We start from the raw sequence: 22,677 nt of genomic DNA, 5'->3' as shown, positions 1-22,677 counted from the left end.
ACAAAAAAATTAAAAGAAGACATAGGAATGAGCACACATTTACGGGTTTCAAAATATACTACAAAGCTATAGCAATGAAAACACTACGGTACTAGCATAAAGACAGACATACAGACCAGTGGAACAGAATAGAAAGCCCAGACATATGGTCAACTTGGTTTTTGGCAAGGGCGACAGGAATACACAATGGAGAAAGGATAGTCTCTTCAACAAATGATGCTAGAAAACTGAATCTTCACATGGAAAAGAATGAAATGGGACCCTTATTTTATACCAGTCACGAAAGTCAATTAAAAATGGATTAAAGACTTAAAAAGAAGACCTGAAACTCTAAAACTCCTAAAAGAAAACACAGAGGAAAATCCACTTGACATTGGTATTGGCGATGATTTCTTAAATATAACTCCAGAAGCGCAGGCAACAAAAGCGAAAATAGAAAGTGGAACTATATCAAACTAAAAACCTTCTGCATAGCAAAAGACACAGTTAACAGAGTGAAAAGGCAACTACAGCATGGGAGAAAATATTTGTAGACCATATATCCAATAAGGGGTTAATATCCAAAATGCACAGAGAACTCCTACAACTCAATGCCATAAAAACGAAACCTATGAAACTAATATAACACTGTATGTTAACTATACTGGAATTCAAAAATTTTAAGATTTATTTATTTCAGAGAGAGAGAGACAGAGAGAAAGTGTGAATGGGGGGAGGGGCAGAGGGAGAGACTCTTCAAGCAGACTCCCCACTGAGCACAAAGCCCAACACAGGGCTCAATCTCACAACCCATGAGATTACAACCTGAGCCAAAAGCTAGGGTTAGACACTTAATCAACTGGGCCACCCAGGCACACCTGGAATTCAAATTTTAAAAAATAATTTAAAAATTAAAAATAAAACCTGACTAAAAAATGTGCAAAGTATTTGTATAGACATTTCTCCAAAGAAGACATACAGATGGCCAACAGTATATGAAAAGGTGCTCAACGTCATTAATCATCAGGGAAATGCCAATCAAAACCACAATGAGATATCACCTCACAACTGTTAGGATGGCTAACATCAAAGAAACCAAAATATAACAAGTGTCAGTGAGGATCTGGACAAACTGGAACCTTTGTACACTTTCGGTGGGAACGTAAAATGGTGTAACTACCACAGAGAACAGTATGGAGCTTCTGCAAAAGAGTTTACCAAGATTAAAAATAGAAATACCATGTGATAAAACAACCCCACTTCTGAGTATTTATTCAAAGAACTGAAATCAGAGCCTGCAAGAGATATCTGCACTTACATATTCATTGCAGCACTGTTCATGACAGCCAGGATGTGGAAACAACCTCAATGTCCATCAATGAATGAAGAAAATGTGGTATATACACACAATGGGGTATTATTCAGCCTTAAAAAAGGAATAAAACCCTGCCAACACAGATGAACCTTGAAGACATTATGCTAAGTGAAATAAGGCAGTCACAAAAGGACAAATACTGCAAGAAACAACCATGTAAAGTTTTTAAAATAATCAAACACAAAGAAGCAGAGAATATAATGGTGGTTGCCAGGGGCTGGGGGAAGGGGAAAATGGGGAGTTATTATTCAAAGGTTATAAAGTTTCAGCTATGCAAAATGACTAAATTCTAGAGACCTATTGTACAACATTGTGCCCTATAGTTAATAATACTGGAGGGCGGAGCAAGATGGCGGAGGAGTAGGAGACCTGGATTTCGTCTGGTCTCAGGAATTCAGCTGAATAGGGATCAAACCATTCTGAACACCTACGAACTCAACAGGGGATCGAAGAGTAGAAACAACTCTGAACAGAGAAGCGACCACTTACTGGAAGATAGGACGTTCGGAGAAGTGAATCCGAGGCGATATTTGGGAGGATAGAGGGCGGGGGAGGGGGCCTCCGTCGGCCGCTTCTGGCAAGTGATAGAGCCGCGGAGCACAAAATCGGAACTTTTAGAAGTCGCCTTCGCGGAGGGATGTCGCTCCAGTGGTTAAGCGGAGGGTGGAACCCTCGTGGGACAGTGTGGTCTCAGGACCCTCGGGGTCACAGAAAAACCAGGGGTGCCTGAGTGCAGCAGAGCTCCCAGGTATTGGAGCAGGGAAGCCGGCTGCAGAGACGGAGCCGAGGCACGGGCTCTCAGCTCGGGGTTGCCATAAACTGTGATCCGCAGCCCAGTCGGGCCACTGCTCCTCCAGCAGGGACCCAACAAGCGGCAGAGCTGGGGAGACTCCCCTTCCTTCCCGGGGAGGAGCGGCGCGGTAGTGTACCGGAGGGATCTGCTGGGTTTGGAGACTCCACACGGGGTCGGGTGCCAGAGATAGAAATGCTCGGTCACAGGCTGGGTGAGCACGGAGTGCGGCCGGAGACCGGGGATATGGGAGTGACTGCTTTTCTCTGGGGGCGCACTGAGGAGCGGGGCCCTGAGTTCTCAGCTCCTCTGGGTGGAGATTGAGAGGCCACCATTTTCACCCTGGTCCTCTAAAGCTGTACCGAGAGCTTGCAGGGAACAAAAGCTCCTGAGAGCAAACCCGAGCAGCTTGCTTAGCCGGGACGGACAAGAGCGGGGCAATTCAGCCTCCGGCAAAGACATTTGGGAACCACGGCAATAGGCCTCTCCCCCAGAAGATCAGCACGAACAGCCGGCAAGCCAAGACCAAGTTTACCGATCAAGGAGAAGGGAGAACTCCAGTGCTAGGGGAATACTGCACATAGAATTCATGGCTTTTTTACCATGATTCATTAGTTTTTCAAAGTTAATTATTTTTAACTGTTTTTTTTTTAATTTTTCTTTTTCCCTTTTTCCACCAACATCTTATCAATCCCTTTTTTAAAGAAACATTTTCATTTTTCATTTTTAGAGTCAAATTTAATCCCTTCATAGTAGTTACCCTTATTTTTGGCACATATATATAAGTTGTTCTCTCTTTAAAATTTTGAGATACAGTTTCTTCTAACAGATTAAAATATACCCTAAATCACTAGTGTATGGCTTTGTTCTAGTCTCCTTCCTGATCACATTCTCTCCCTTTTTTTTCTTTTTTTTTTAAATCTTCTTCTTTCTTTTTTCAAACAACTTCTTATCTTATCAATTTCTCTTATAAAATCTTTTATAATTTTCATCTTTACAGTCATCTTCCATCCCTTCATTGTATCAACCCTTATTTTGTACATATATAAGTCTTTCTTCCTTTAAAATTTTAGGAGGCACTTTTTTCTAACAGACCAAAATACGCCCAAAATCTAGTGTGTGGCACTGATCTATGCACTAGCCTGATCATATTTGATCAATTCTGGTTTTTTTGTACTGTTCTGTTTTTGTTTTTATCTTTATCTTTTTCTTCTTTCTTTTTTCTTTCTTTCCCTTTCTTTTCCCCTGGTTTCAGGTCTTTTCTAATTTCTACAGAGTATATTTACTGGGGACGTTGTTAACCTGTTAGCATTTTGTTCTCTCATTCATCTATTCTCCTCTGGACAAAATGACAAGACGAAAAAAATCACCTCAGCAAAAAGAACAAGAGATAGTACCGTCAGCCAGGGACCTACTCAATACGGACATTAGTACGATGTCGGACCTAGAGTTCAGAATCATGACTTTAAAGATACTAGCTGGGCTTGAAAAAAGCATGGAAGTTATTAGAGAAACCCTTTCTGGAGAAATAAAAGAACTAAAATCTAACCAAGTCAAAATCAAAAAGGCTATTAATGAGGTGCAATCAAAAAATGGGGGCACTAACTGCTAGGATAAATGAGGCAGAAGAGAGAATCAGCAATACAGAAGACCAAATGATGGAAAATAAAGAGGCTGAGAAAAAGAGAGAGAAACAACTACAGGATCACGAGGGCAGAATTCGAGAGATAAGCGATACGATAAGATGAAACAACATTAGAATAATTGGGATCCCAGAAGAAGAAAGAGAGAGAGGGGAAGAAGGTATATTGGAGCAAATTATAGCAGAGAACTTCCCTAATGTGGGGAAGGAAACAGGCATTAAAATCCAAGAGGCACAGAGAACCCCTCTCAAAATCAATAAAAATAGGTCAACACCCCGACATCTAATAGTAAAACTTACGAGTCTCAGAGACAAAGAGAAAATCCTGAAAGCAGCTCGGGAGAAGAGATCTGTAACCTACAATGGTAGAAACATTAGACTGGCAACAGACCTATCCACAGAGACCTGGCAGGCCAGAAAGGACTGGCATATCTTCAGAGCACTAAACGAGAAAAATATGCAGCCAAGAATACTATATCCAGCTAGGCTGTCATTGAAAATAAAAGGAGAGATAAAAAGCTTCCAGGACAAACAAAAACTAAAGGAATTTGCAAACACGAAACCAGCCCTACAAGAAATATTGAAAGAGGTCCTCTAAGCAAAGAGAGAGCCTAAAAGCAGCATAGATCAGAAAGGAACACAGACAATATACAGTAACAGTCACCTTACAGGCAATACAATGGCACTAAATTCATACCTTTCAATAGTTACCCTGAATGTAAATGGGCTCAATGCCCCAATCAAAAGACACAGGCTATCAGATTAGATTAAAAACCAAGACCCATCCATATGCTGTCTGCAAGAGACTCATTTTAGACCCAAAGACACCCCCAGATTGAAAGTGAAGGGGTGGAAAACAATTTACCATGCTAATGGACACCAAAAGAAAGCTGGGGTGGCAATCCTTATATCAGACAAATTAGATTTTAAAACAAAGACTGTAATAACAGATGAAGAAGGACACTATATCCTACTTAAAGGGTCCATCCAACAAAAAGATGTAACAATTGTAAATATCTATGCCCCTAATGTGGGAGCAGCTAATTATATAAGGCAATTAATAACAAAAGCAAAGAAACACATTGACAACAGTACAGTAAGAGTGGGGGACTTTAACACCCCCCTGACTGAAATGGACAGATCATCTAAGCAAAAGATCAACAAGGAAATAAAAACTTTAAATGACACACTGGACCAAATGGACTTCACAGTCATATTCAGAACATTCCATCCCAAAGCAATGGAATACACATTCTTCTCTAGTGCCCATGGAACATTCTCCAGAATTGATCACATCCTAGGTCACAAACCAGGTCTCAACCGGTACCAAAAGATTGGGATCATTCCCTCATATTTTCAGACCACAATGCTTTGAAACTAGAACTCAATCACAAGAGGAAAGTTGGAAAGAACTCAAATACATAGAGGCTAAAGAGCATCCTACTAAAGAATGAATGGGTCAACCAGGAAATTAAAGAAGAATTAAAAAAACTCATGGAAACCAATGAAAATGAAAACACAACTGTTCAAAATCTTTGGGATGCAGCAAAGGCAGTCCTGAGAGGAAAGTATATAGAAATACAAGCCTTTCTCAAGAAACAAGAAAGGTCTCAAATACACAACCTAACCCTACACCTAAAGGAGGTGGAGAAAGAACAGCAAATAAAGCCTAAATGCAGCAGGAGAAGAGAAATAATAAAGATCAGAGCAGATATCAATGAAATAGAAACCAAAAGAACAGTAGAACAAATCAACGAAACTAGAATTAACAAGATTGATAAAACCCTGGCCAGACTTATCAAAAAGAAAAGAGAAATGACCCAAATCAACAAAATCATGAATGAAAGAGGAGAGATCACAACCAACACCAAAGAAATACAAACAATTATAAGAACATATTATGAGCAACTCTATGCCAGCAAATTAGATAACCTGGAAGAAATGGGTGCATTCCTAGAGATGTATCAACTACCAAAATTGAGCCAGGAAGAAATAGAAAACCTGAACAGACCTATAGCCACTAAGGAAATTGAAGCAGTCATCAAAAATCTCCCAACAAACAAAAGCCCAGGGCCAGATGGCTTCCCAGGGGAATTCTATCAGACATTTAAAGAAGAATTAATACCTATTCTCCCGAAACTGTTCCAAAAAATAGAAATGGAAGGAAAACTTCCAAACTCGTTTTATGAGGCCACCATTACCTTGATCCCAAAACCAGACAAAGACCCCATCCAAAAGGAGAATTACAGACCAATATCCTTGATGAACATGGATGCAAAAATTCTCACCAAAATACTAGCCAATAGGATCCAACAGTACATTAAAAGGATTATTCACCATGACCAAGTGGGATTTATCCCTGGGCTGCAAGGTTGGTTCACCATCCACAAATCAATCAACGTGATACAATACATTAACAAAAGAAAGAACAAGAATCATATGATCCTCTCAATAGATGCAGAAAAAGCATTTGACAAAGTACAGCATCCTTTCTTGATCAAAACTCTTCAGAGTATAGGGATAGACGGTACATACCTCAAGATCGTAAAAGCCATCTATCAAAAACCTACAGCGAATATCATTCTCAATGGGGAAAAGCTGAGAGCTTTTCCACTAAGGCCAGGAACGCGGCAGGGATGTCCACTCTCACCACTGCTATTCAACATAGTATTAGAAGTCCTAGCCACAGCAATCAGACAACAAAAAGAAATCAAAGGCATCCAAATCGGCAAAGAGGAAGTCAAACTCTCACTCTTTGCAGATGATATGATACTGTATGTGGAAAACCCAAAAGACTCCACCCCAAAACTGCTAGAACTCATACAGGAATTCAGTAAAGTAGCAGGATATAAAATCAATGCACAGAAATCAGTGCCATTCCTATACACCAACAAGACAGAAGAGACAAATCAAGGAGTCGATCCCATTTACAACTGCACCCAAAACCATAAGATACCTAGGAATAAATTTAAAGAGGCAAAGGATCTGTACTCAGAAAACTATAAAATACTCAGGAAAGAAATTGAAGAAGACACAAAGAAATGGAAAAACGTTCTGTGTTCATGGATTGGAAGAACAAACACTGTGAAGATGTCAATGCTACCTAGAGCAATCTACACATTCAATGCAATCCCCATCAAAATGCCATCCACTTTTTTCAAAGAAATGGAACAAATAATCCTAAAATTTGTATGGAACCAGAAGAGACCCCAAATAGCCAGAGGAATATTGAAAAAGAAAAGCAAAGCTGGCGGCATCACAATTCCGGACTTCCAGCTGTATTACAAAGCTGTCATCAAGACAGTATGGTACTGGCACAAAAACAGACACATAGATCAATGGAACAGAATAGAGAGCCCAGAAATGGACCCTCAACTCTATGGTCAACTCATCTTTGACAAAGCAGGAAAGAATGTCCAATGGCAAAAAGACAGTCTCTTCAACAAATGGTGTTGGGAAAATTGGACAGCCACATGTGGAAGTATGAAACTGGATCATTTCCTTACACCACACACAAAAATAGACTCCAAATGGTTGAAAGACCTAAACGTGAGACAGGAGTCCATCAAAATCCTAAAGGAGAACACAGGTAGCAACCTCTTTGACCTCAGCCGCAGCAACTTCTTCCTAGAAACATCGCCAAAGGCAAGGGAAGCAAGGGCAAAAATGAACTATTGGGATTTCATCAAGATAAAAAGCTTTTGCTGTGCAAAAGAAACAGTCCACAAAACCAAAAGACAACCGACAGAATGGGAGAAAATATTTGCAAACGACATATCAGATAAAGGGGTAGTATCCAAAATCTATGAAGAACTTATCAAACTCAACACCCAAAGAACAAATAATCCAATCAAGAAATGGGCAGAAGACATGAACAGACATTTTTCCAAAGAAGACATCCAAATGGCCAACAGACACATGAAAAAGTGCTCAACATCGCTCGGCATCAGGGAAATCCAAATCAAAACCTCAATTAGATACCACCTCATACCAGTCAGAATGGCTAAAATGAACAAGTCAGGAAATGACAGATGTTGGCGGGGATGTGGAGAAAGGGGAACCCTCCTACACTGTTGGTGGGAATGCAAGCTGGTGCAACCACTCTGGAAAACAGTATGGAGGTTCCTCAAAAAGTTGAAAATAGAGCTACCATACGATCCAGCAATTGCACTACTGGGTATTTACCCCAAAGATACAAATGTAGGGATCCGAAGGGGTACGTGCACCCCAATGTTTATAGCAGCAATGTCCACAATAGCCAAACTGTGGAAAGAGCCAAGATGTCCATCGACAGATGAATGGATAAAGAAGATGTGGTATATATACACAGTGGAATATTATGCAGCCATCAAAAGGAATGAGATCTTGCCATTTGCAACGACGTGGATGGAACTGGAGGGTGTTATGCTGAGTGAAATAAGTCAATCAGAGAAAGACATCTATCATATGACCTCACTGATATGAGGAATTCTTAATCTCAGGAAACAAACTGAGGGTTGCTGGAGTGGTGGGCGGTGGGAGGGATGGGGTGGCGGGGTGATGGACATTGGGGAGGGTATGTGCTATGGTGAGCGCTGTGAATTGTGCAAGACTGTTGAATCACAGATCTGTACTTCTGAAACAAATAATGCAACATATGTTAAGAAAAAAGAAAAAGAAGAAGATAGCAGGAGGGGAAGAATGAAGGGGAGTAAGTCAGAGGGGGAGGCGAACCATGAGAGACGATGGACTCTGAAAAACAAACTGAGGGTTCTAGAGGGGAGGGGGGTGGGGGGATGGGTTAGCCTGGTGATGGGTATTAAAGAGGGCACGTTCTGCGTGGAGTACTGGGTGTTATGCACAAACAATGAATCATGGAACACTACATCAAAAACTAATGATGTAATGTATGGTGATTAACATAACAATAAAAAAATTTTAAAAAAATACTGCTTTGTACACTCAAAAATCTGTTAAGTGGGTAGATCGCATGTTAAGCATTCTTATAAAAAAGAGAGAAAAATAGGGAATGAAATGTCCGTAAGGGGTTTGAAAAGTTCAGACATACTCCTGGGACTCTAGAAGGTAACAAACAGGTGCTGGAGTATGCGTATGCCCAGGAAAGTTAGAGCCTGAGAAGTCACTAATCTCTCACCTCTGGCTGACCTTGAGGCTCTGAACAAGCAGGAAGTGAAGTCCAAGGCACAGTTGCAAAGTGCCTGCCTGGGCATTGAAGGAGTGACACCACACACACACACACACACACACACACACACACACACACACACAGAGTGACAACACACACACACACACACACACACACACACACACACACACACACACACACACACACACACACACACACACACACATATACACCCTCAACAAAGGCTGGGTAGAACTTCTGGTTCAAGGTATTTAAGGAAAACCTTCTCCAAGCATTAGTGGACCACTCTGCTAACTGAACAGACTTCAGCGGCTGCACATGACAAAGAATTCAAATTTACAGAATTAGTCTAGGACAGTCACCATACAAATAACAAGAACAATAAAATAAACCCTGGGTGTGTGGGAGAGAATGATTTTCAGAGCTGTCACGTTACATTATTTTTTTTAAAGATTTTATTTATTTGAGAGAGAGAGAACATGAGCAGCGGGGGAAGGACAAAGGGAGAGGGAGAAGCAGGCTCCCCACAGAGCAGGGAGCCCGATGCGGGGCTCGATCCCAGCACCCTGAGATCATGACCTGAGCTGAAGGCAGTGCTTAACTGACTAAGTCACCCAGGTACCCCCACATTACATTATTTTAAATGTCTCATTTGCAACAAAAAAAAACTGTAAGACTGTTATGGACTAAATATTTGTGCCCCCCCCCCCAATTCGTATGTTGAAACCCTACTGGTGATGTGATGGTAATAGGAAGTGAGGACCTTTGGAAGGTAACTGGGATTAGATGAGGTCATGAGGGTGGAGCCCTCAGGAATGGGATCAGTACCCTTATAGAAGTCATGAGAGAGCTTGCTTCCTCTCCCTGCTCTCTGACACGTGACAAGAAGTTAGCAGTCTGCAACCCAAAAGAGGGCTCTCACCAGAACCTGGTCATACTGGAACCCTAATCTCAGACTTCCAGCCTCTAGAACTGTGAGAAATAAATCTGTTGTTTATAAACTACCCAGTTGATGGTTCTTTGTTATAGCAGCCTGAGCTGATTAAGACAAAGACACTGAAAAAAAAAAGGAAAGAAAAGGAGAGTAGGGCCCATACACAGGAAAAAAGAAACAGTCAGTAGAAACTTTCCTAAGAAAGCACACTGGGCTTCTCAGACAAAACTTCTAATCAGTTATTGTAAGTTCTTCAAACAGTTAAAGAAAACCATGTATAAAGAACTAAAAGAATGTTTCAGAATGCCTTACCAAATAGAGAATAAAAATAAAGAGACAGAAATTATAATAAAGAACAAAATAAAAATTCTGGAGTTGAAAAGTACAATAACTGAAATGAAAACTATTACTAGAGGGGCTCAACAGATTATCTGGGCTGACAGAAGAATCAGCAAACTTGAAGATATCTACGGAAGATTACTCAATCTGAGGAGCAAAAAGAAGAAAGAATAAAGAAAAAATAACAGCCTCACAGACCTGTGGGCAAACATCAAGCATACCAATATATGCATAATGGAAATCTCAGAAGAAGAAGGAGCACAAATAATATTTGAAGAACTAATGCCTGAAAACTTCTTCAAATTGTTGAAAAACATTAATCTACACATTACAGAACCTTGATAGAATCCAAGTAGGACAAACTCAAGGGACCTAGTTGGAGTCTGTCCAAGAGACATCCAGACATGTAGCCAAATTGTCCAAAAGCAAAAGATGAAGATTGAATGCTGACTGTAGCAAGAGAGAAGAGACTCATCATGGACAAGGAGTACTAAATAAGATCAACAGTTGACCGCTCAACAGAAACTACAGGGGCCAGAAGGCAGTAAGATGATATATTTGGTGAGCTAAAAGAAAAAGACTGCCAACCAAAAACTTCACTGTCTGGCAAAAAACTACACTTTAAAACTAGAGAGGGGCACCTGGGTGGCTCAGTAGGTAAAGCGTCTGCCTTCAGCTCAGGTCATGATCCCAGGGTCCTGGGATCAAACCCTGAAACGGGCTCTCTGCTAAGGGGGGAGCCTGCTTCTCCCTCTGCCTACTTGTGCTCTCTCTCTCTCTGTCAAATAAATAAATAAATAACAAAAAAAAAACCTTAAAAAAATACAAAAAAATAAAACTAAAGGGGAAATTAAGACATTCCAAGATAAGCATAGACTAAAAGAATTCATCACTATTAAGACCTACCCTATGAGAAAAACTTCAGGCTGAAATAAATGGACACTCTTCACTGACTCAAAGAAAGAACACTAGTAAAGTTGACCATATAGGTAAACATAAAAAAAGACAGTATAAATATATTTGTCTTTGTAACATTTTCTTGTCCTGACTTAGGAAATAACTACATAATGCAATAATTATAAAACTATGCTAATGAGCTTAAAATCTATAAAGATGTAATTTGTGTGACAATAATAGTACAAAGGAGGAAGGAGAGGGATGCCTAGGTGGCTCAGTCAGTTAAGCATCTGCCTTCAGCTTAGGTCATAATCCCTGGGTCCTGGGATGGAGCCCCGTGTTGGGCTCCCTGCTCAGCGGGGAGCCTGCTTCTTCCTATCTTCCCAGCTCGCTCATGATCTCTGTCACTATCTCTGTCTGTCTCCCTCACTCTCAAATAAATAAATAAAATTTTTAAAAAAAGAGATACACTTTAGATTTAAAAAAAGAGTTGAAAGTAAAAGGATAGAAAAAGATGTTCCATGCAAAAAAGAATCAAAGTAGAGCAGGGTATGAGAAATTTGTCCTTTTTCTTATTTCCTTGGTAAGTCTAGCTAAGGAATTCTGAATTTTGTTGATCTTTCCAAAAGACCAACTTTTGGTTTTGCCGATTTTCTATATATTTTTTTAATTTTCTATTTAATTTTTTTTGATCTAATCTTTATTATTTCCTTCCTTCAGTTTGATGTGGGTTTAGGTTGCTCTTCTTTTTGTAGTTTCTTTTTTTTATTAGGACAATGTTTTTAGAGCAGTTACAGGTTCACAGCAGAACTGAGGGGAAGGTACACAGATTTCCCACATAACCCCATCCCCACACATGTATGGCTTAACCCATTATCAATATCCCCCATCAGAGTGGTACAGTTGTTACAATTAACGAATCTACATTGACCCATTATGATTACCCAAAGTTTATAGTTTACATTATGGTTCATTCTTGATATTACACAGTCTAAGGGTTTGGACAAATTTTTCTAGTTTTTAAAATAGTTTCTGTAGTTCTTAAGGTGAAAAGTTTTGGTTATTAATTTAAGACCTTTCTTCTTTATTAATATGGGCATTTATAACTATAAATATCCCCCTAAGCACTGCTTTTACTGCATTATATGTTTTGGTATGTTAAGTTTTGTTTTCATTCATCTCAAAGTATTTTCTAATGTCCCTTGTGACTTCTTTTTGATCCGTTGGTTATTCAGTAGAGTGCTGTTCAATTTCTGCATATTTGTACATTTTTTAAATGTCCTTTTATTATTGATTTCTAATTTCATTCAACTGTGAATGGAACTGTCAGGAGTGCACATCTTTGTCTTATTCCTGATACTGGGGAAAATATTTCATTCTTTCACCATTTATTATGAAGTTAATTATTAACACAAACATATGGCCAATTTATTTCTGACAAAAAATGCAAAGGCAAGTAAATGGAGAAAAAATACTCTCTTCAACATATGGTGCTGAAACAATTAGAAATTCATGGGCAAAAAAGTGAACCTTAACCTAAACCCCACACTTTATATAAGCATCAAGTCAAAATAGATCATAGATCTAAATGTAAAATATACAATCATAAAACTGTTTAAAGGGAAAATCTTATTCATAATCAGCTGTCAGACAAAGAGTTCTTCGATATGGGAAAAAAAGCATAATCCATGAAAGAAAAAAACCCTGATAATTGGATAACTGGATTGTATCAAAATTTTTAAAACATTTGCTCTGAGACAAAAAACTTGTGTACTAAAAACTACAAAATGTTGCTGGAAGAATTAAAGATACACATAAATGCAAAGACATCCCATGTTCATGAACTGAAGACTTAATATATCGTTAAGATGTCAATATTACCCAAAGTGATAATACAGATTCAGTATAATCCCTATCAAAATCCCAATGACATTTTTTTCCAGAAATAGAAAAATCCATCCTAAAAATCAAATGGTGTCTCAAGGGTTCCTAAATAGTGAAAATCTTGAAAAAGAAGAACAAAGTTGGAGGTCTCACACTTCCTGACTTCAAACCTTACTACAAATCTATGGTAATTAAAACAGTGTGGCATGGCACTGGCATAAAGACAGACATGTACACCAATGGAATAGAATGGAGAGCCTAGGAACAGACTCATATATTTATGGTCAAATGATTTTTGGAGAGGATGCTAAGAACATTCAATGGGTAAAGGACAGTCTTTTCAACAAGCAGTATTAGGAAAACTGGATTATCAACATGCAAAAAATAAAGTTGGATCCTTACCTTATGACATATACAAAAAAATTAACTCAAGATGGATCAAAGACCTAAACATAAGAGCTAAAACTACAAAACGCTCAGAAGATAACACAGGAGAAAACCTTTATGGCATTAGATTTGGCAATGATTTATTGGCCATGACACCAAAAGCACAAGTAACAAAAGAAAAATCTGACAAATTAGACTTCTTCAAAAATATAAACTTTTGTGCATCAAAGGACACTATCAACAGAGAAGGCAAATCATGAAATGAAGGGAAATACTTGCAAATTATTTATCTGATGAGGGAATCAATATTTAGAATATACAAAAAAAATCCTACAACTTAACAATAAATAAATAAACAACCAGTTTAAATAATGGGCAAAGGACTTACATAGACATTTCTCCAAAGAAGATACACAAATGGCCAAAAAGCACATGAAAAAGATGCACAACATCACTAGTCATTAGGGAAATGCAAATCAAAACCACAATGAAATACCACTTCACACCCGTTAGGATGGCTGTCACAAAAAAGAAGAAAAGAAATTAAGTGTCAGCAAGGGTGTGGGGAAATTGGAATCCTTCTTCATTGCTGGTGGGCATGTAAAATGATATAGCCTCTGTATGTATGGAAGTTCCTCAAAAGATTAAACACAGAATTACCATACGATCCAGCAATTCCACTTCTGGGTATATACTCAAAAGAACTGAAAGCAGGGACTTGAGCAGACACCTGTACATCCAGTTTCATAGCAGTATTATTTACAACAGCTAAAAGGTAGAAGCAACACGAGTGTCTACTGACAGACGAGGGCTAAACAAAATGTGGTACATACATATAATGGAATATTATTCAGCCTTAAGAAGGAAGGAAATTCTGACACATGGATGACCTAGAAGACATTAAGTGAAATAAACCAGACACAGGAGGACAAATACTGTATGATTCCACTTATATGAGGCACCTAGAGTAGTCAAATTCACAGAGACAGAAGGAATGGTGGTTGCCAGGGGCAAAGGGGAGGAGTATAAGGGGAAATTGTGTTTACTGGGTACAGAGTTTCAGTTTGGGCAGATGAAAAAGTTCTGGAGATGAATAGCGATGATGGTTGCAGAACAATGTGAATATACTTAATGCCACAGAATTGTACACTGAAAACATGGTTAAAATGGTCAATTTTATGTTAGGTATATTTTACCATGATAAAAAAAAAGTTTGTTCTGCAAAAGACGCTGTTAAGAGAATGAAAAGATAAGCTACAGACTGGGATAAAATATTTGCAAATCATATATCCCTCAGAGAATTGCATTTAGAATATATAAAGAACTCTCAAAAGTCATAAAGAAAATAAACCACCCAATTAAAAAACAGCACAAGATTTGAACAGACACTTCAGCAAACAGGATAGAAGGATGGCAAATAAGCACATGAAAAGATGTTCAACATCATTAGCTATTAAGGAAAAGCAAATTAAAACTACAATGAGATACCACTTCACAGCTACTAGAAGAACTAAAATAAATACCAACAATACCAAATGCCAACAAAGATGTAGAGCAACTGGAACTCTCATACACTGCTGGTGGGAATGCAAAATGGTTCAGCCACTCTGGAAAATGGTTTGGCAGCTTCTTATAAAGTTAAACAGACACTTACCATATGACCCAGTAATCCCACTCCTAGATATTTACCTTAGAGAAATAAAAATTTATGTTCACACAAAAACCTGTACAAAAATGTTCATTATCAGTATTATTCACAGTCACCATAACCTGGAAACAGCCCAAATGCACTTCAATGGGTGGATGGATAAACAAACTTTGGAATATCCGCACAATGGAATGCTACTCAGCAAAATGAATGAACTATTGATACACACAACTTGGATGACTCTCAAGGCATTACACTAAATGAAAGAAGCCACACTTAAAAGATGACGTATTGTATGATTCCATCTTTATGACGTTCTTTAAAAGACACAACTACAGTGATGGAGAACAAATCAGGGATTGCCAGAGATTATGGGTGGAGTTGGGGGGTGACTATCAATGGATGGGATGAAGGATTTTTAGAGTGATGGAGCTGTTCTCTATCCTAATTGTGGTGGTAACATGAATCTACATGATTTACATGATTTACAATTCATAGAATTGTACACCAAGAAAAAAAGAAAAACAGGCAATTTTATTGTAAGTTCATTTTTAAAATAAAAGAAAAAATTGCTATTATATCATCATCATCAATAGTTATACTTTAGTGATTAATAAAAATATTCAGAATTAGTTGTGAAATAGGATCTAAAAATCATTAAGGTCATTTTATATCTGGTACAATAACGTAAAGGTAGAGAGAGAAAAAAATCAACAACACTAAATGTAAAAGTTTTACAACTTCTACTAACTCCTCCCTTTAATATTCTTTATCAGGATAAATTGCTCCCTCTGGATCATTTCCTACAAACATTGTCATATACTGAATATGGAATTAAATAAGCACTCGACTCAGAAGTCTGGGACCCTATGTTACATTCCTAAATCTAACACTGTAAGAAAACTCTCGACTTGCCTTTTGTGCCTAATTTTATCTTCCTCTTCATTGAGGTCATGTACTTGTCTGCACTTGTCTTTTTGTGGTATGCTGTGAAGGTTTAAAGCAAGGAGTTTCAAAGATAGGAAACAGAACAGATTCATACACCACCCACCCACCCCAAATATCAGGTACTGCTCTAAGTGATTTACACGTATTACCTCACTTAATCCTTCTAACAATCCTATAATGTAGGTATTATTAATATTCTCATTTTACAAGATGAAGAAATTGAAGCATAGGGTGGTAACTTGCCCAACATCTTACAACAAGCTAGTTAAGTGGGGGAGCCAGGATTTTTCCAGCAGTCTGCCTCCAGAGCCCATGCTCTTAATCAGTATGCTAGGTCTCTCCACAAGAGGCTGTTCACTGGTTCTTTCATTCCTTCCTTCACCACTGCTGTTCCATGTCTATGGTCTCTTTGTCTCTAACAAAGCATTCAATCATGCTCACGGCTTTACCTGCCACCTGAGTGTCCATGATTCCCACTTCTGTGTATGTAGCCAGCTCTGACCTCTCCCCTGAGCTTCCCTGCTGCATTTCCAACTGCCTCCTCAATATGTGCCATTTAATGATCCTGCCATTCTTACCGATTCAACATGTTTCAAATTGAACTTATCGTCTTTCGTCAGAAACTCCCCATAAAGACTTTCTTAATTTTGCCAGTTGTTAAAAAGTCACACAGACTTAAAAACATCTGGGTTGTCTCTGACCTCTCCTTTGACCCTCCTCCTTCATTCTCAGTCAATAAATCTAACCAGTTCTTCCTTTGTGATGTCTCTTACAACCACACCTACCTCTCTTTCCAATACCACTGCCATCATTCTAGTCTAGACCTCCGTGCCTATACGACTGTAATGCCTCCTAAATCATTCTCCCTGCTTCCAGTTCTTTCTCTCATCCTGTTTCTTGGCCACCAGATTCATCATTTTCAAATACTGCTTTTCAGTTTACTCCTGACTCAGAATCCTTTCACCATATCCAAACTAACTGAATAACTAACTCTGTATAGGTCTCTACTACCCACCAAATAAAGTTCAAAATTTTTAGCTACCTTTCTAACCTGGTCTTTCACAACAGCCCCCAAACACGCCATAGTGCTCATATCATCTGCTGCAAATGAACTGCCTTTCCTTCTCCTTACTATAGAATAGGTAGTATTAAAAGAACATTGAAATCTTACCTCCTCTGAGAGGCCTTCTTCAGTCATGCCAATGCACAGTGGCCTTTCCCTCCTACAGCACTTAACAACTACATCTAGTGTCGTCACTAAATGTTACATGGTTCTCTTTCCAACCAGACTGTAATTGCTACAAAGTCAGGAACGATTTCCTAAACTTCTGCACACCTCCCAAGTGCCTAGCAAAACTTATCTGTTAAACCAGTGCTTTCTGGTTAAGATGCATACCATTTATCTGTATATTTTGTGCTCATTTACATTTCGGCCCAAAGACCCTTCACAATCTAGCCTCATCTCCCTTTCCAGTGTCACCCCCTCTCATCCCCTGCTGTGTCCTATACTTCCTGCCACAATGAACTTCTTATTGTTCCCAAGATGCACCAGGTCCTTTCACAAACTTGTTCCTGTTCACCTACTATCTGTAATGCCCTCTGCCCTTTATTTACTGACAAATGACTGTTGCTCTGTCAAGACTTAGTACAAATGTCAACTCCTGACTCCCCCTGCAAACTAGACTTCGATGTTCTATGTTCTGTGCTCCCTTAGCATTTTAGTCACATCTCTGTAACAGTGATTTCCATGTGGTATCACAACTGACTATGTACATATTTGTCTCTATCACAGGCCTATATACATTCCTCAAGGAGAGTGATCGTTTGTCTTTCCCCAACTCCCTTCCCTAACTCTTCATATTTAATGTCCTGCTGTTAAATCTTTCTCTCAGTGAAAGAGCACATCAAAGTCACTGGCGATCACATACCTTGGTAATAAAGAGCCTTGAGGAAGGAGTGCCGATCAGCTCCCTGAAATAAAGATTTTTCTATTTCCATTTCTCGCCGGGTCAGCTGTTTGCTCTTGGCAAATCTCTGTGGCAGGCAAAGGATGCGCTGACGCTCCGAGATCCTTTCTTCAATATCTTGAAGACGGTTCTGTATTGCTTCCGGGGTTGCCCTCAGTCTTGTCCTCTGAAACCAGAGAAATGAGATGGCATGTATCATAGATGACATAGCCTGAAAGTGATAATCTAATGCCTCAGATAAGAAAGAAGCTGGTAAAGGACCAGAGGTGACCATTCATAGACATGTTAGCTAAAAAGTCAAGAAAGAGCATCTCTTTACCAAGGTCCCTATCACAGAAACCTAAGAATATTCAGATATAGAGCTCAGTTTTGTAAGAACTAAAAATGAAAAGGTTCTCGGTGTCAAAGGAAGCAATCTCGCCCTTTATTCTTCAGAGGAAAAAAAAATGGCCCCACTCACCTTTTCACCTGAAACATGGCTCTTCCAGATCAAGATTTCTGTTTCATTGAGCCCTAGTTCCCTAAGAGAAGCAGTTTCCTGGTCCTTCTCATGCAGTGTCTGGAACTGGGACAAAGTCATAGTCCCAGCTGCTTCCTTCCCAAAGGGCTTGTACATAGTACCAGGAGCAAAACTCTCTTTCTTAGACACACATCTGCAAGACAAGCAGGAAGCAAGTAAGAATATCTTCAAGTTACCACAATTTGCAGAAAATGGGGTTCGCCATTAAAAGAGGCACAATGAAACGCACTGGCAATTTCTCTCTCATGTCCTATTTCTAGGCTGAAGCATCACTGCAACGACATGGAATTCCATTGCTATTCCCCTCACCCAGGACCAATAAATGACTGAATCAAATATTTATTTACTGAGTACCTACGCTGCATCAGACAGACACTGGGCCAGGTACTGAGGATTTAACAGTAAAAAAAGATAAAAATGGTTTCTGCTTTTGTAGAAGAGAAGCAAGTAAACAGGCAATGATCCTGTCGGGTTGTAAGTGCTATGTATGTTAAGGGAAGACATAGGAAAGGCCACTGGCCCAAACTTAGTGGGATACGGGAAGCTTCCCAGAGTAAGAGACACAGAAGCAAAATGCTGCCTAATAAGTAGACGTTGGCCAAGGAAAGGGGGGTGGGAGAGGAGTGTTTCATCCGGGCTTTAAGAGGGGTCGGCCACCTGGAGGTGAGGGTCTATGATACTCTACCTGTTTGCAAAATCAATACCTACTCCTCAATGGAGACAGAGGTATCAAGTTGATGCTGAAGGAGGCTTTTCAGCTGCCTTTCCCCTTCTGTTTCCAACTCCTCCAGGACATGCTCACCACTCTTCACACAGCTATTTACCCTGGAGTAGATATAAGAATGTATACAGAAAGTAGAAGAGACAGTCAATCTCAAAACATATTCTTTAGCTATATTATCTACCAGTAGTGACCCCATTTGTTTGAAGACACTTTTCTGTTTGTTGCCCTTTATCATTCATCCCCCAACCAGTTACTAAATACCTACTTACACGCAATGCACTGTGCTTGGTACTGATGGAGTCAAAGATATTCAAGACACAGTCCCTATCCTTAAGAAGCTTGCAATTTATTTAGGGTTTGCGTGTATGTGTTATTGTGTTGTGTGCCTGTGCGGGGAAGGAGGGAAGGGAGAGAGGGAGAGGGGGGAGAGAGGGAGGAAGAGAAAAGAAAGAGAGAATTGGGAGCTAGGGTGGTAAATGAAGACTTTGGAAAGGTAATTCTTAAACTGGCATTTGAAGGACTGGGTATGATGAAGGATAGAACAGGGAGACTGAGTAGAAAGAGAGAGAAATATGTTCTGGGGGATAATAAGTTCACTTTAGTTGGCATTCACATATGAGAGCACTAGGAGATTATCTTGGAGGGGGTAATTAGACACAGATTATGAATGGCCTTAAATATTCCAACTAAGGGGCCTGGACCTTCATGTATAGGTATTCGAAAGCAATTTATTAGGCAGTTAAGTGACACAGTACAAATGATGGTTTAGGAAAATGAATGTGGTTATAATATGTCTTGTAGATTCATAGGAAAGAAACCAGAAGAATGAGTTAGGAAACTCTTTAAATTTATCCAGCATAACGTGATGAAAGTCCAAACTGGAGTGGTAATAGTGGAAACAGAAAGGAAGAGTTAGATGAGCAAGGCCTTTTGAAGGTAGGGGTAAGGAAGAAGTCAAAGATAACCCTGAAATTTCAAGCTGTGTAACTATGAGAATAATGGTACCAATGAAAGAAAGAGGAAGATCCAGACGGAATAAATGGTTTGGTAACAGGAAAGTCAGTATTGTCTTAGCCATGCTGAGTCAACTACCTATTACACTGAAACACCAGTATGAACTATCAGGAATACTTCAAAGACATATTGAGTCTGAGGTGACAGTGTAAATGATATTGGCTAATAGGAAAGCAAGAGATGGAAGGATTGTATAGATGAGAATCTGAGGCTGCACGTGGAAATCTCGAGTCATCTGTGTTGGCAGGATCTGGAGCTGTGAAAAGAGATTTCCAAAGAAGAGAGTATAGAAACAAATGGGATGAGGATCATGACGTTTTATAGCTAAGGCACTACTCTGTAGAAATCTAGGTAATGCTATAAGCTACCCAACCCTAAATAACTGAAAAACTCTTATTAGAGTATAAAGAAATAGCAGGACCAGTAGAGCATGCAACAACAGGTGACAACAGACAAAAACAAAATGAGTTAATTCCATGAGAAAACCAAATATGAAATACCTTCTTTATAAAAAAAGTCCCTTACTATTCGGGTTATGATGTATCTCTCATCTCTCATAATTATAAGCAAGATTCCCATGCTCTAGAAAGACTGAGACCTATTTTTAGAAAATTTTAAAATATCCTTAGGCCCAGGGTTTTTAAAAACTTCCTTTTAAGTATCTCAATTTGTATTTATTATTTAAAATTCTGAAAGTTCTTGCTACGTTTAAAGTGGCTTTGAAAGGAATAAACCATAGCTAATTACATTAGTACACATGAATCTCAAAAAGAAATGCTGAATGAAATAAAAGCAAGTTGCAGAAAAATTCATACAATATGTGTCCATTCATATACAGTTCAAAAATGGATAACACTAGCAACATTTTGTTTAGGGATAAATTCATCTGTGGTGGACCTATTTAAAAAAAAAAAAAGGGAATGATTAATGCCAAATTCTGGACGGTGGTCCCCTCAGGGAGAAAGGAGGGAGGACAAGCAATCAGGGAGGGGCACACAGGGGACTTCTAAGATACTGCTAATGTTCTATTTCTAAAGCCTGTAGTGGGTCCGAGTCTATTATTATTCTTTAAACTGTATATATACATTATTTTGCATGTATGAAATATCACAATAAGCACGTTTTTAAAAGTCATTTTGAGGCAGGGAAACGGTTTTTTTAAAAGATGCAGAAACTGACAGTACAGGAGAGCATAACATCAGAACTTTCAATGCACCGCCCTATTCCAGAGTGATTATTCTACTTTGCAGTGAATCCAAAACTAATTTAATGAGGATCCTTTAAAAAGCCATTGTGTACTGTCAACAACTGTGAAGCTCAGGCTTTCAACAATGACCAGCCAAGTTAAAACTGCCGTTTCCTGCAGAACCAGTAGGGGGAACTGCTTACAGCAGTGCTTTTCTCTTCCTATGATAGATTGAGCCCGTTTTGTACTTTCCGTCTAAATTTTTAGAAACAAAGTATCAGTAGCTTAGGTTAAGATATGAAAGCGCTACATCCTCTCAGGGTCCGAGAAAGTCTTCCTCAGTAAACAAACACTGCAAAGAAAAACAAAAACAAAAAAGGCGCCCACCCTGTGCCCCTTTCCGAGGATGAGGTGGAGGTAGGGCGGGACGGGGAGGAGCTGGCCTGGGTCTCTCCCGGCGCTGGGCATCAGTCGGCCAAGACCCTTTTACCTGGGTGGGTCCGTCTGAAGCAGTAAGAAGCCACGGCGTCCGTGCAGCTCCCGGGGCCGGCGCCGTGGCCTAGATGCCCGCGCGGGTAAGGCATTCCTACGGGAACCGGCGGCGGCGGCCCTTCCTGAACTTCGCCCCGCAGGCCTGTCTAGCCCGTCTCCCCTCCTCCCTCCTCCTTTGTCTTCCCGCTCACACGAAACCGCATCCCGAGAACGTGACATAGCCCAAACACAAAGTCATGAAAGCCATTTTCAAAGTTAAAAGGTAGAAGAGAGCTCCCTTCACCGCCTGCTCTCAGACGAGCCCTTACCTCTTCATGTTTCCACAGGCCCCTATCTCTAACTTGGACGAATAGGCCGCGGACTTCAAGTCCCAGAACTCTGTGCGGCCGACTCTAAGGGGATTGTGGTCGAGTGCGGGGCTCTGGGAATTGTAGTCGCGCAGAGCTAAAGAAACGGAAAGAGAAAATACCTACTGAGTAAGGGGTATGTTGTAAATTGTTCAAATGTTTCTCAAATGAGGTTAACGGCAGCACCCAAAATATCCAGCTAATAAAGCTAGGAGTCACCTGAGACTTCCTGACTGTCTCGTCCAAATCCTGGCTCCTCTACTTTTCCTCCAATGTATGCCTATCTACCCTGCTTCTGCTTTCAAGGACTTACTATCCGGCCTACCTGCTGTTTCCGGTTGGGCCCCAGGTCCAGCTTCTGCAGTGTAGCCCGTGATCAGACACAAGTTTGACCACATCACCTGCATTAATGGTTCTCCTCTATCTGTAACAGAAGCTTACGTGACATTGTACTTCCT

At 39.7% G+C, this 22,677-nt stretch overlaps 1 protein-coding gene across 4 annotated transcripts in view; it reads right to left on the bottom strand.

Moving 5' to 3' along the window:
• RBM41 (RNA binding motif protein 41) overlaps nt 1-22,311 on the bottom strand; it is an 82,327-nt gene extending 60,016 nt beyond the window's left edge. For 2 of the 4 annotated variants that reach the window (XM_073885695.1, XM_073885694.1), the window contains exons 1-5: nt 21,871-22,174; nt 19,165-19,281; nt 18,397-18,589; nt 17,898-18,102; nt 15,937-16,008 (exon numbers count right to left, since the gene is read on the bottom strand). In XM_073885695.1, coding sequence (XP_073741796.1) covers nt 15,937-16,008; nt 17,898-18,102; nt 18,397-18,589; nt 19,165-19,281; nt 21,871-22,091 — 808 coding nt within the window. In that variant the 5' untranslated portion in view covers nt 22,092-22,174. The other 2 variants (XM_025853682.2, XM_073885696.1) reach the window with 2 other exon arrangements.
• Nucleotides 22,312-22,677: the final 366 nt, after the last annotated feature.

This window comes from Callorhinus ursinus, unplaced genomic scaffold (assembly GCF_003265705.2).
Source record: "Callorhinus ursinus isolate GAN/ISIS: 27379988/994484 unplaced genomic scaffold, GSC_fseal_2.0 scaffold65, whole genome shotgun sequence".
NCBI lineage: Eukaryota > Metazoa > Chordata > Mammalia > Carnivora > Otariidae > Callorhinus > Callorhinus ursinus.
This window is presented reverse-complemented; position numbering and strand designations above follow the sequence as displayed.